General features: G+C 39.6%; 1 protein-coding gene across 1 annotated transcript; it reads right to left on the bottom strand.

Moving 5' to 3' along the window:
- Window positions 1–3,052: 3,052 nt before the first annotated feature.
- On the bottom strand, window positions 3,053–14,051 carry RWDD2B (RWD domain containing 2B). Its single transcript, XM_012657385.1, has 5 exons — window positions 13,985–14,051; window positions 5,096–5,322; window positions 4,939–5,006; window positions 4,455–4,817; window positions 3,053–3,490 (listed from the first exon to the last, which is right to left on the bottom strand). Exons 2-5 carry the CDS (start codon window positions 5,300–5,302, stop codon window positions 3,256–3,258), a joined length of 873 nt encoding a protein of 290 aa, XP_012512839.1. The 5' UTR covers window positions 5,303–5,322; window positions 13,985–14,051; the 3' UTR covers window positions 3,053–3,255.
- Between the last annotated feature and the right edge of the window lie 1,551 nt (window positions 14,052–15,602).

The raw sequence follows: 15,602 nt of genomic DNA, 5'->3' as shown, positions 1-15,602 counted from the left end.
TAATTCCCTGGTTAAAATCGGGGTACACACACCCAGGACTTTGAAGGCATCACCCGGGTCCCAGAAATCACCATTACTCTAATCCCCCTGCTGCAGCAACATCTGGGAAATTCCAAGAGAATTCAGATCGCTACCTATTTTTCCAAAAGATAAGAAGAGAGAGAGAGAAAAAAAAGCCCATTTCGGCACCAAAGCGGCACTTGGCTGGCCTGCACGATGCCCACTCGGAGGGCGAATCCGCAGCTGCAGACTCAAGCCTGGTATCAGAGAAGCCTTTGCCCAGACTCGAAATGCATCCCTAGCAGCCCCCGCGCTCACAACACCCAGACGCCCCAGGAGTTAGTGCTTCCGGGACACGCCGGCACAAGCGCGCGCACGCGCGGAGCGTCGCAAGCCTACTCTCCCTCTCTGAAACTGCCCGCGGAGCGCACCGGTGCTTGGGAGCTGCGGGGGGCACTAGAGAAGGCCTACCTGTCGGTCACGGCCCCAGAGCACCTTGGAGCCGCGCGGCACCAAGGTGTCCATAAGCAGCCAGGCACCAGCTTCCACGACTAGCTGGAATCTGCCCTCGTCCAGCTCTGCGCCGCACAGGAGTCCGCCTGTGACATTTCGCGGCGATGGCAGAGGACATTAAGATCTCCATCCCTCCCCCGACCCGATGGCATCAGATTGACAGATTGCGCTCAAGTGGAAGGCTCGTGGTGCACCTTTGCTGAATTGTTCTGGACTCAGTTCTAAGTAGTTGTAGTCATCCCCGCTGGGGGGCGGTGAAGTAATACGGACATCTGCCATTAAATGCCATTAACTCTTAGCTGCCTTGCAGCTTTTATGGAATTTCACCAATGATTTATTTCGTTGGCTTTTCCTGATAAACATCTTTCTAAAAAAAAAAAATAGCTGTGCGATAGTTTTTAAGTGCTTAAAAGTAATCATTAGTTCTGCACTGTAGCAGGTATTTTTTTAAAAAATGCAGTTTATCAAATTAATGTGCAGATGACAAGACTGGCGTTGACTAAAGTTCAGCTAGTTTGGATTTGTGGGAATAACTTTAGATTTTTTTGGTTTTTGTTTTTTAACACTTGAAGAATACTATTATTTGTATAGCAAATATTTTACAAATAAAAATTGACATGTCAACAATGTTTCCTGCCCACACTTTTGTTTTCTTTAGAAAACATAACTTTTAAACATAATTTGACTTGGGACTAATTGTTTTTCAGGATTTATCATTTTTTTTGTGTGTGGATGATTCCTGTTCAAAATATGTATCAGATCAATACATTGACAAATAGTTATTGCGGAACAAATACACATGCAATCATACTAAACAATTTTATAGATGTCTACATATCAAGTATACAATCATTGATAGATGTCTAAGGAAGCTATATTGCTCCTTGTTAGTACAGTGGTTAGTAGAAAAAATTTAAAAAGCGATATTGCTTATACTGTAACATTTAACTACAGTTTATCCATTTTCCAAAGAATCGCTAACATGAGATTCGAAAATCTGTACTTCTCTTGCTTACTGTGGCTTCATAATCGTAAGTGTCTAAATTTGATAGGAGGTCTGACTCAAGGAAGAAAATTTATAAAGCTACTTTATTACATTTTGTTTTTATGTTACATTTGAAATCTTATATAATATACATAGCAATGTGCTTTTTAAGATAATGTACAAAGACTGAAAAAGTTATAGCAGTTTAGTTCTACTTAAAGTAATACATACATTGTCTGCACCCTTTGGTGGTCTCTAGGGATGTAAGATACCGTGTTCTGTAGGGTATTTTATCCAAATCCAGTAGTGGCTGGAGGAGTCAGAAACTCTAGACACACAGATAGTCCATCTGGCTGTCTGGTGGCAGCAAAGGAAGAACTGAGATTTCCAGGGCAACTGACAGGGCCAATGGGAGGTGGGCAGAAAATCTAAGGAGGTACGTAAGACTTTCACCCAATACAGGCACTGTGCTTTAAATACCATTCTGATTCTCATTTGTGTTTAACCACCTTTGTAAGATCTACTACATTGCCTTGTTCCATTTTACTTTTTGTGACTGCTATAATACACTGTATTACGTAATATATGCTGTATTTGACTTATTGATTCACTTACTGATGGACATAGTTTGCCTCCAACATTTTACTAAGATAAACAATGCATCGTATCTCACCCCAACTTCATTTCCTCAACCAAGTCTGACTCTTTAAGAAGTATCCAACACATGGTATGAACCTGAACTGAGTGCTTAGCAATTAGTAAATATTCAATGAATTCTTTTGGAACTGATTTATGGAGGGCCTCAAAAACCAAGTAGTATGTTTATTTGACTTTAGATCAATTTGCAAAATCTAGCCACTTCCAGAATGAAAAATTTGTCTAATTTGCCAAAAATCAATTTACATTACTAATTTGATGAATTTTTGAGGTCTGTTAACAAAGTTCAAGTTCTACTCATGCCTCATCCTTCTGTGAGGCAAGCCAAAGAGCAGGGGCAGAGCATAGTACCTAAAAATAGAGATGAACTGCAAACTCCATTTAAGAAAAACTTCACATATTTGTATATTAAATAGTAGATGCAAAACTAAAGCTTTGACAAAAACTATTTGATAAACTACCTTTTAACGCTAATAAAAAGCTTAGAAATTAAATAAAACTAGTTTTATTTCATAAGAAAACCTATAGAGATAGGCAGGGTCAGCAGCTCAACAATGTGGGGACTAGTATCTCTGTGGTTCTTTTGGTCCTTCCTTCCCTTGTAGTTGAGAGCACTACTCCAGCTCCAGCTGTTACTTCAGAAAGTAACAGGGGGAAGAGGTGGCCAAGCTGCATCTATCACTTTAATCAGGAAGCAAAAGTTTTCCTAGAAATCCTAAGGCCACCTGTAGCTGCACAAGAGACTAAGAGGATAAGCAATTAGCTTTTCCAGGTTCTGTAGTGGAGGCTGGTAAGGGAGAAGGGGGTTGGGAATGATTGTCAAGTTGGACACCGATATTACCTTCACAGATAATTTCTCTTTCAAAATGGGTAGTTTATATGTCAAGACATTTCTATCAATAATTTTAAGATTATAATTTGAAACTCAGTTCTGCTTTCAATCATGACATATTTTTATCAGATGCATTCCATCTATACTACTTTTTCTTGTTTTTTTCCCCCTGCGTTCTACAATGGAGCTAAGATTACTTAATCTTTCAAGAAAAAGTGGTAAAAAAAAATCAAAAGGCCAAAATCCTTTGAACTACTCTTCTACTCAGTCATTGTCCTTCCACACCAAAGAACATCTGAAAAACATCTCCACATCCTTTGGCATTTAAGAACTGATACAGCTGACCAAAGTCCATGTGGTTTGCTCTGGCTCCACTAACACTGAACACTTTTTCTTCAAAAATGGAGAATTTCCTTTGTCTTTCCATTTCATCATTTGTACCATCAAAAGGAATATCTTCTCGATGGCGAATTAAAATTCTCTTCCAGTTTAATTTTCTGAGTCTGAAAAGAAATTTTCAAAGCAAAAATTATCAAAATGTGTTGTATATTCCAAAGCACTGAAAGCAGAAGTTATAAAACAGATTTATTCTATGCCTTTTTCTAGAAGTAAAAAAGTCAACTTTTATCTCACAGGAATTTATTTTAATCAAATGTGATTCTGGTGATAATCCCATCCCTAAACTCATTTGTTACCATTATTAATGTCTCATATCAGTATATTAGAAATGTGGAAAATTGCTGAATCTCAAATTAGTGAAGGACCTTAGCAGAAACTCATGTAGGATATCAGTAGAGAAATGAGAAGACTGGCAGCAATTCCAATCCTTCCAGAAAACGCCTTGTTTCACAGGGTATACAGTTTACGACATCACTAAGATGAGGGACGAATCAAATCCATGGAAATAGATGGGATGATAGACAGAGTCCTGGGTAGAGGCTGAATTCATTCGACATTTACAGAATGTCTCCTATGTGCACTGTGGCAGGTGAGGGGGAAAATGCTTACAATATAGATTTATGCCTTATCCATTGACTTGAGACTGAATCCCCATGAAAATATTAATACAACCCCCGGGACATACTTATTTCCACATCTCCAGTACAGCCATGCATCCCTTAACGACAGGGATACAACCTGAGAAATTCGTCTTTAGGCTATTTTGTCATTGTGTGAAATTCATACAGCATACTTACACAGATCTAGATGGTATACATTTTCACATGGAAAACCCATGTGAAATGCCCCAGCACCATTACTGAATGTCAATCATTTCCTCCACTTGATCTGCAATGCCAATATCGAGTGCCATATATCAGGTTCCTATATATGCTCCATTATAATCTTACAGGACTACTGTCATATATGCAGTCCACTGTTGACCAAAACATCTCTATGCAGCACGTGACCATAACTTGTTTAGTATTAAAATTATTGACATGCTATATAAAAAATGTGAAAGCAAACCTTGACCAGAATTCTTCACAGGCACTTTGTGGGCCTTCCACACAAACAACACCAGGTTTCCCAGGCATGCTAAACCCAGACAGGGAAAGCTCCTTTGCCCACTCTAGAATACTCTTTCTTTTACATTTGTTGTAGATATGATGGCTGTAGATCCAGAGTCTGGTGAAGATGAGATCGACTGACTGGACTGTGCTTCCTGTGATGGGGGAAGATGAGACATCTTTGCTGACATAGTCAGAGGCATGTTCTCTGACCCACTCTGTGGCATTCAATATACAGACATCTCCAAGACAATTCTCTTGCAGGTATGCAGTCAGATCTGTGTTCAGCTGAGTCTGCTGGGATCTATTTAATAATACTGATCTGATGGAAAAGATATGGGAAAAAATTAAATCAATTTTCTTGGAAGAGAAAAACTCGAGAATTGCTTTTACTCTCAGATTAATTTTGACCTCTAGAGTTGGCAAGAGTTTCTGTAACATACCTGACAGTAATTTCAGGCAGAACTGCAGGGTACTTAAAGGGAAGAATACAGGCTAGAGAAAACATCACCTGATTAAAGAAAAGAAGAAGAAAAATGTCCTAAGTGCTGTTTTAAACCTTGACACGTTTCAGTTCTTCCAAAGATAAAATTGAATTACCATTGCTTCCTCAGATAGGTCCAGGTTCATATTGATAGTAAAGTAAACTTTTGAAGAGCGCCCCTCCATTGTCCTCTTTTCAATACAAGCTTTCAGTTCTGCTAAAGCCAGCTGGTCATTCACTAGGAGCTCATTCTCACCAGGGAACATACTGGTTAGCAGTTCTAACTCAGAGAGCTGGGCCTCTGCCTGCTCTATCTCAATCATTTTTGGACACCTGCAAGTTTCTAAGGAGGTAAAGAGAAGAGAGACAATTTACATATACAATCTTGAAAGAATTCAATAGATCAACATGGGTACTTAATAAAAATGTATTAGATTTCTTCATAAATTGTGAAAATTAATTAATCTCTTTCCCCATTATTCTACTTTCAGATGTAATATGCTAAGACCAAAAATGTGGGACAATCCAGTGAGAGCTATGAAACCCTAGTAACTAGGCACCAAATTCCTCTGTATCTAGAGAGTTGATCTGGCATCTCCAGCTAGCACAGTGAGTAATTTCATTGAAGTAAACCAATTATGTACTCGAAAAGCTACATCAATAATATAACCAGTAGAGAGCATATGACCTGTTAACATTAGAAACCTAGAATGAACACAATGAGTAAGAGAGTTTAGTTATGTGGATGGTTAATTTCTTTTTTGTAAGTAAATATTAATGTCTATTAGTTGTTAAGGAGAAGAATATACAGAAGGGAAAATAAAAGCGAATTATCCCATAGCTCAAGTAACCCATTAACATTAAAACAAAAAGTACAAGGTTAGAAAATTCAAATGGTAGATGAAAGTTAAAAAAGGAAGATAGTCTCCTGCTTGGGGCCTCCTCCGCTACCCACCTGAGTCCCTCATCCAAGGCTAAGAGTTTCTGGTGTTTCATATCAGAAAAAAATTTTAAGCATTATATGTATACATATATGAAAAATACATGCTGGCATAATGTGTAAACATATGGAGTGAGACATATGCAGTATACATAAAGTATATACAAAGGAGATCATATATACCCTTTTCTTCCTACTTCCTATCCCCCTCTCCACCAAGTATATTTTGGAAATCTATTCATTGTCAGCACATAGTGATCTCATTCTCATGGCTGCCTGTCATACTGAATCATATAGATACACCATAATTTATTGCACTCTTTACCTATTGATGAGCACTTAGGCTGTTTCCATATTTTTGCTAATATGAACTGTATAATGGAAATTATTTTTATGTATACAATATGGTAAACTGTAATATTGTATATTCGAGTATAAACTTGTAGAAGTGAATTGTTGGATCAACAGGTATAACATTTTAAATTTTAATAGATATTGTCAAGTTGCCTTCTAGAAAGTTGCCATAGAGAAGTTTAAAATTTGTACTTAGTCCCCTGCTCCTTTTTTAAAAAAAATTCTTAATACATTTTTAGAAGAGATTTTACCTATCTCTTCTTTTATGGATTTTATGCCCTGATAGGACTTCTCTACTCCAAGATTATTTTTAAAGTCTTTTATTTTTAACTTGGAATATTTACATTTTCGATTTCTACATTTAAATATATTCAGTCCATCTGGAATTTACTTTGGTTTAAAAGGTAGAAGTCCCCAGCTTAACTTTTTCCAGTTGGCCAGCTATTTATACCAATATACCTTATAATACATTCAAAATGCCTCCTTTAATATATATAAAATTCTCATATGTATTTTGTTACACTGATCTGTCTGCAATATCATACCCTACTACTCAACTCTTCAAATTACTGTGATGGGTTAATAAATTGCCCTTCATCTCTTCATAGCCATCACTCTAGAATTTTTAGGAGAATTCTCTGGGCTCTTTTCAGATGTTTATATTTTTCCACATAAACATTAGAATAATTTTGTCAAGTTTAGAAAACAAGAAAAATTGGTAATTGCATTGAAATTAAAGAATCATGTAGTCCATCCACTGAGTTTTTAGTTTTGGTTATTATAGTTTTCATTTCTAACATTTCCATTTGGTTTTTCTTTATATCTTCCATTTCTTTGGTGAGACTTTCTAGTTTTTCATTTGTTTCAAGTGTGTTTGTAATTGCTTACTGAAAAAATTTTTATGATAGGTATTTTGAGATCTTTGTCAGGTAACTATATTATCTCTGTCATCCTGGTGCTGGCATCTATTGATTGCTTTTTTCCATTTAGTTTGAGATCTTCCTGGTTCTTGGTATTTTAAATGATTTTTCATTAAAACCTGACATTTTTGGTATTATATTAGGAGACTCTGGATATTATTAAATTTTCTCTTTTAGCATGCTTTTCCTGATACTCCAATAGCAGGGAATGGGGGTGCTGCCTTATTACTGCCGGGTGGGGTAGAAGCCCTGGTTCCCTACTTAGTCTTTGTTGACATCTGAGGTAGCGGGGAGGGAGCTCTTCATTATTGCTAGTAGAGATGGGAGCTGTGACTCCACAGTAGGCCTCTAGTGTTAATTCCCTGGCAGTAATGCCTTGTTATCGCTCCCCAACTGGCCTCCGTTGACACCATGATGGGGGGTTGCCTTGTTAATGCCAGGCAGTGGTCAAAGTTCTGACTCTCCACTAGGGTGCCTTTTACTGCTGCATCAGGGTGGAAGTACTGGCTCCCATGTGGTCTGACATGGACCTGACATGGGTCTGACACTGACACTGTGGTGGGGTCCTTCCTTGTTAGTGTCTTTTGGGAAGGAAAGGCCTGAGTCCCTACTCAGACTTTTCTGATACCATCCTGATTAGGGGTGGGGATTGAGGTGCCTCATACAGTTCAGTGAGGATGGAATCTGGGTTCCCTTTGCTGGTGTGGGTATGGGCAGGACCACAATATTTTCTGTGGTATTTGCCTGGTATAGAGCATTTATTGTCTAAATGTTTTCTGTTTTCCTAGTCTGCCTCTTTCTTGGTCCTTTAGCTGCAGAAAGCAGACTTTTCTTAGGGCTTTTATTTATTTATTTATACTCTGCACCCTTGATGTTCCTGGCTTGCTAGTTCTTCAGTGTCAAGTCTGAGATATCTGAGGCAAAAAGTACCCAGAAAAGTCACCACCATGCCCCTCCTTCAGTCCCAAGGTCTCTAGCCAGTCTGCCCTCTTCTGTCTACCTTTGAGAGTCTTCTTGTGTTTGTTTTATGTATAGTGTTCAAAATTCTTAGTTGTACTTAGCAGAAAGAATAGAGAAAAATATGTCTATGTCTACTCCATTTTTGTCCCAAAGTGGAAATCCCTCCAATACAATATTTTAACTTAGCAATTTAGCAAAAGAAACAAAAAATAATGCCTGGTACTTGCCGTAGGGGAAAGAGTTGTTATAAGGAGAGCTGATCTAAAAGTCTCAATCATATAAAGGTGATCTAAGGAATAAATCAGACAGCATATAAACACATGTTTGTAAAGATGTTCATTGCATCATTGCTTATAAGAAAAATAGCAGACATGACTTATGGAAGATTAGCTTAGTAAATATATATCCAAAGAGTAGAATATTATGAGGTTGATAAAAATGTATTTTGATGCTGAGCATAGTGGTTCATGCCTCTCATCTCAACAGTTTGGGAGGCCAAAGCAGGAGGATCACTTGAGGCCAGGAGTTCAAGACCAGCCTGGGTAACATAGCAAAACCCCATCTCTACAAAAAAATGAAAAAAAATTAGGTGGGCATGGTGGTGAGTGCCTGTAGTCCTAGCTACTCAGGTGGGTGAGGTGGGAGGATCACTTGAGCCCAGGAGTTTGAGGTTGCAGTGAGCTATGATAATACCACAGCACTCCAGCCTAGAGCAACAAAGCAGAACCCTATCTTTATTAAAAATAAAAGAAGGTATATTGATACTGATGTTCAGGATATATGGCCACCTGAAAAAAGTAGATTGTAGAGAAATATAAATAGTATGATATTATTCTTACATGATCACATATACATGAAAATAGTCAGAAAGTGAATTCACCAATTAACAGTTGCCTAAAAGGGATTGAGAAAACAAGGAAAAGACTTTCACTTTCTAATTTGTGTGCTTTTATATTGTTTGAAGTTTTATGATTAGCATGTAGTACTTCTAAATTCAGTAGAAAAAAAAAAAAGAGCTCCATCCCATTGCTGCAAAGGAAAACTTGCCTTACCTTCTTAAAGAGATTTTCCTCTGTGAAATCAAACACAATTATTTAGGTCAGTGGTGTCTTCACGGTATTCTTTCTCATCCTCCATAAGGATTTATTGAGCAGTACTATACATGGAGCTTCATCCTTCATGCTTTCCTGTAGCTTTCTATTTAGTCTGAGGATGTATATCTAATAAGACACATAACAATGATAACAAAAAAGCTAAGTGTTAACTAACAGTAAAGGTATTATCATGGGGATTAAGCTGAGGGCATGATCAATGATGTGGGCCACTAGGAAAGATATGAGGAAGGAAGCAGGATCTGAGCTGAACTTCAAAAGAAGAGTAGAACTTAGACAAGTGGAAGAGGAGGCGTAGTGCAGAGGGCTTCTGGAAGAAATGCCTTCCAGGCAGAAAAGTGTTATAACTAGTGGTGGGGGCTGTACCCCCCTGAGCGTGAGGAAAACAGAATAGACCTGAACTTGTCCCTTCCTCACAACCCCAACTACCAAGGCCTAATTCAGGGGCTCATCATTCGTATTATTTTCTCTTGTGCTAGTTATTTTGTTTGTCCCCTAATCCCATTCTTGGTCCTTCTTTTTCCTGCCCAGGACTCTGGACAGCTGACCTCCATAGCATACAGCACTTGACTCTTCTGCCTTTCTTGTGTTGGGTTCAGGCACGAAGTAGGAGGATGGGAGGAGAAAGAGGCCAGGGTATTTCTTTACTACTACTTCCTTGCTTTGGTGGGATTCTGACAATGGCTATAATCCTTGAAGACCATAGCTTCTGTAGGCATCCTTTCCTCTCTGGTTCCAGCAGATCATGAAGACCTAGGGGTAGTAATGGTTCCTTTAAACCTGGCCACATCTTTGTAAATAATCACTTTATTAAATAGCCTCTTCAAAGTTTCAAAGGTTAGTGTGTGTCTTTTTCTTGCCAGAACCTTGACTCTTCTTACTTGGACTCTGCCTCTAATGTCTCTTCTTCAATTCACACTCTACCCTGTCATTATAGTGATCATATGTGCTGCTCTGACAGAGGTCTAACGAGGTGGGCAAGAGAGCCCCGACTGTCTATTAGGTAAAAGTTCACACAATTAGTGGTTGGTCACCAGTGTTGCAGTTTGAGAAGAAGGAGTGTGGACATGTTAAGTTCCCATGGGAAAGGGAAGTTGACCACCCTAACAGCTACTCAGTGGAGTGAATTTATCCTCAGTTTACAATCTGGCTGTTAGTTAAAACACCTGGCAGCACAAAACGCCAACACATTGAGAGTGGATCCGATTCACAAAGGCTGCCTTGGATCACCTATTATTAAGCCCTTTAGGAATATGTCTTTCCCTTTATTCAAGTCTTCATTTTATCCCATATGGTTGGATCATTTCTTTAATATCAGGAAATGGTATTTGTTCAACAATTTAGCTAGTCCACTGCATGCAATTTTTGAAAAGCAAACAAAGTTCTTCCACCTAAAACGAAATGCAAATTATCCACAGGTGACAGATCAGTAACTGCAATGGGGTCCTGCCAAAAGCACATTAAGTGTTATGGGAATGAGTAAATGTGGTGGAGTGTTGCATTCATTAGGATTAATGGAACATGAATCAGGAAAATAAGAAGCACTCTTGCACACACTGAACTGTCTCCACAGATCCACGTATAAATCAATGTTAACATTACATCATTCCTAATCCCAGTGCGTTATCAACTTATGTCCTTAAGACACTATTTACGAGGGTGTCGATGCCATGCTAGGGAAAAAAAAATCACAGAAAACATTTTGTGCTTAAATAAGCTGTTGAAATGGTGGATGACAATAAAGTTCAACAGGTTTCTTTAGGGTAACCACGGGTCCTCATTAGCCTGCCATGATCCTGGTTTAAGGCTGTCATATTATTGTCTTGACTAGCTGAGTATTTATCCTAGACAAAAGTGACCCTATTTGGACAACAGATTATACGGGTACACTTTTTATGTGTGACTTCTCAGAGTCTTGTTAGATAACCACATGCACTGTGAACTTCCAAGAGGGATGTTCAGTACGCTGAGTATCCCGAACCTATCTGACTCCAGAACATTTTTTTCCAGGCCAAATGGTATTAGCTCTCCTCTCCACAGAATAGATCAGGATTCCTTGCTTTGCCATCTAACTTAAGTAGTTTAAATATTACCATCTTCATAGAAGATGGTGGGTAGCCTTGGTAATATTTGTTTATTAATGTTTATATTTATTTTTAAAAATTTGAAGTTATACTTTTCAAATAACTGTTAGAGCTGCAAATATTCCTCCCTCCTTGAATCACAATGTTTTCTTTACTAACCATTGACTTCATATAATTTTACATCCTACTATTTTCACTTGATATCATAATTTAAATATTGGCTGTTATTTTTTAAAAAATCCTCATAAATATTTAAAATTCCTGGACTTAGAATTTCATAAACATCTTTTTTAGTTCGTTTTGCAGTTGAGAAATATAGGGAACAACTCATTAGGTAATTGTTAAAGGATGTGAATTTACTTTGTTTTTTATTGCAGTAGTTTAAAGTACGGACTCTGTTACCAGATTGCCAAGGTGCAGCTCCTGAGTGCCACTTACCAACTGTGTGACCTTAGGTAAGTGGCTTAATTTATCTATGCCTCAGTCTCCCCATCTTCAAAATGGGAATGAGAGGGTTGCTGTGAGGATTAAATGAGAATGTGTGGAAATCCCTGGCAACAGAGTGGTATATGAGTGCCTTCTGTTTTTATTATTATTATTATTGTTGTTGTTAGTCATTCATTCAACAAATGTTTCTTAAGCACACCCAACATACCCAAGCATTTTCTTTGGCACTAAGAATAAAACAATGAATGAAAGTAACAAAAAAAAATCTCTGCTGTAATAGAGGTTTAATCTAGTGGGGGGAAACCATGAAATCAAAATACAAATATATACACCCAGTGGATAACTGTTATGAAGAAACCTGAAGGATAAGGAGCAACAGTGGGGCAGTAGGAAGTTAGATTGTAAACAGGGATCAGCAAAGGCTTCTCTTCTAAGGTAACTGTGAGGAAGAGACTTAAAAGAACTGAAGAAGGAAGCTGTGGGTTTACCTGGGCCAAGAATGTTCCAAGCAAAGGGGACAGCATGTTCAGGGTGCCAGATGAGCTGGCTAGAGCAGAGTGAGCTGGGAACGGGCTTATAGAAGAGGAGGTTAGTGAGGAAATGTGGGGCCATTTATCTTGGGTCTTGTAAGGCATGGCCAGGACTTTGGATTTTATCCTGACAGATATGGAAGGACAGGAGGGTTTGGACTTATGAAGAGGCCCACACTTGCTGCCAGGAAGGGTACTGTAGCAGAAAGCAGGGAGACCAGATAAGCACTGCAATGATTTGAAGAGAGATGATGGTGGCTTGCATAAGGGTTGCAGTGGTCAATGTGGTGAGCAATGTTCAGGCTCTGGACAGAGAGAGTAGAGCCAACAAGGTTTACTGATGAATTATATGAGATATGTAAGAATGACTCCTGGGTTTTAAGATACTGAAAGAATGGATTTGCCATTTATTTTGATGGGGAATATTGTGGCAATCTGAAGCTTGGTTTTAGACACATTAAGTAATTGTTAGGTTTGTTCCAGGTGGGAACCCGAAAAGTATCCATAGGACAGAATGTGGTTAATGCAAAACTTAGGCTTGTAAAACAATAGCCACAGGAGTCTGGAGAATCCCCAGATGTTGTAAATCTAACAGACAACTACAGCCAGCATTGCTGTCCACCCTCCACCCCCATAAGGATGAAGTTTATCCCTCCCTCTCTCTCCTGATAAGGAGGCAGCCGGAGGTGAAGGATGGATATGACTGGGGCAGGGGTCCTAGGAGCTGGTTGTTCGAAAAGAATTAATTACAAGCAGTTGTTCTGGCCCACGTACTTACTCCCCCTCCCTCCAGAAACCCTCTATAAAACCCAAGGCTCTCCCTTTTTCTTTTGTGGACGCTTTTTCACCTCCACCCATCTGCACCCAGATGCTCAAAAAAAAAAAAAAAAAAACACACACACACAGCAATTTGCTACACATGAGGCTTCCTGTCTCTTTCTCTCAGCTCCAGACCTAACAGTAATGACGACACCTATTAAGTAGAGATGTCCAGCGAGCAGTTAGATATACCATTATGGAGTGTAAGAGATCTAGCTGGAGATATAATTTTGTTTGTCATCAACACTTATTGAAAGCTATGTATTTGTTTAAAGTCACCCAGGGATTGAGTGAAGTTGGGAGGGAGTCCTGCTGAGTGTGGGGTCTGGAAGATGAAATGGAACTACCAAAGACGTGCGGGATGGAGGGACATTTGAACAGACAACTACGGGAGTCGTGTTGTTATAAGTCACTTATTTGCCAAATTATTTTCGTTGATGAGATTTCGGCCCACAAAAAGACCCTCAAGAGAATTTTCTGACTCAAGATTTCAGAGAATGCTGTATCAACTTTGACTGAAACTTGAGATTCCTCAGTGAAATAATTCCTTTTCCTATTTTATTTTTTTAAAGAGCTGCCATGGTGCTGGAGGGGCAGGTCCCCAGGTCCCCGGCGCGCAGGTGTTTTCCACCTAACACCTGATTGGGCCTCAGCGGGAAGTCCCAGCGGCCAAAGTGGGCGGGGCAACGCCGGGTCAGCTCTCACCAATCAGCGGATGTGTAGCGGGAGGGAAGGCGGTGCCGCCACCTCGGCAAGTTCCGGGCAGGTGGTACCGGTCGCCACAGCGTGGGAAAATCCTAGTCTCGTTTACCCCTGGTACCAGTAGTTGGAAGACTCACCTCGAGCTGTGTCCCGCTCGCTGCTGTAACCCCTGGTTTCTTGGCTGCACAGACAACTCAATTTTCCTAGGGAAAGAGCCTCAAAATTCCAGGATCCGGCGGCCCGAAGCTTGCAAACCGCCGCGCGGGGCGGGCTAGGGGAACTGAGATAGCGCACTCCCGGGAAACGCATGCGCGCGCGAGCCTGCGGGGCCCGGAAGTCAGAGCAGCCCCGACCTGTAGGCCTGGGGATGCGGTGGTGTGCTTTCCTCCCGATTTGGAGCGACCGAGCGAATTCTTTGGTCCCGCTAGTTGCTTCTCAGTCGCAGAGTTTTCATTCTTACACCTTTCCATTCCAACTCCATCGTCATTTCTCAGCTGCTGCCACTGTCAGAGTATAGCGGTCACTGTTCCGGGACAAGGATTGGTCCATTAAAGTGACGCTCCTCAAACTCGGACATGCGTAGGAACCATTCGGAGATCCCATTGAAATGCAGATCAGGATTCGGTAGGTAGGGGTGGGGTCCCAGATTCTGCAGTTTTAATATCTTCCCATACAATGATGATCTTCCTTGTCTCTAATCCGTGGCGTTGGAGGGCATTAGGGACATGTGAGCGTAAATGGATGGTGGCCTTGGCGGCCTTAGGTGTTGCCCGATAACCAACGTGGGATTAACTGTGTGAATGCAATGATTTATCTCTGGTAATAAAAGGGCAGTTTGAAGGAAATTCCAACACGAAAGTAATTAGAAATGTTTTTCTTCCCAATCCAACTATATGAATACATTTTTCTTTGTGTCATATGTTCATTTTAGTAATGTCATACGATTTGTAAATACTGACGTTCACTGATATTAGATATCGTCACTGTGAACTTTCAAAAAAATTGATAACAGTACACAGGTCTTCATAGATGCATCTTCTACTTGGTGTTTCATGAGCATTTTTAAAGTCATATCATTTACTTCTTTTTCCTCCAATTTTTCTGAAGAATTTCAAGCATAAAGCAAAGTTGAGAGAATTTACAGTGAAGCAGTGGAGCAGTTCTGAAGGAAAGAAGAAGGAAGGATTTCCCCCTTCTCCATTTTGCAATGTCCAAAGACATTTTGGGTTGTCAAAACTGGAAGGATGCTACTGGCATTAAGTAGGTAGAGTCCAGGAAGGCTTCTCAACTCCTGCAATGACAGGATATCCCCCTACAACAAAGAATTTGCTGTTTCAAAATGTTGATAGTGTTGAGGTTAAGAAGTGCTGATCTAGAGAATATCATAACATTTTACCAGCTTTATCACATATATGACCAATCTTTTTTGATATATTTCAAAGTAAATTGCAGACATTAGTACAGTGCTCCCTAAGTACATCATCATGCATATCATTGCAGTTCCAATTAAGTTTTTTTGAGATAAAAATAAATTGCATATCTTAAATATACATTTGAGTTTTAACAAATGCATACACCTATGTAACTCAAATCCTACTAAGATATAGAACATTACCATCACCCCACAAAGTTCCTTCATCTTCCTTTTTAGTCAGTCCCCACCCAATCCCCCCCCCCAAGAGGCAACCACTGTTCTGATTTTTTCTCACCATAATTAGTTTTGCCTGCTCTAGAACTTCATATGGTTGGGTTCAT

This window comes from Propithecus coquereli, unplaced genomic scaffold (assembly GCF_000956105.1).
Source record: "Propithecus coquereli isolate 6110/MARCELLA unplaced genomic scaffold, Pcoq_1.0 Scaffold54, whole genome shotgun sequence".
Lineage (NCBI taxonomy): Eukaryota > Metazoa > Chordata > Mammalia > Primates > Indriidae > Propithecus > Propithecus coquereli.
The sequence above is the reverse complement of the archived record's forward strand: the minus strand, read 5'-3'. Positions and strand labels throughout refer to the sequence as shown.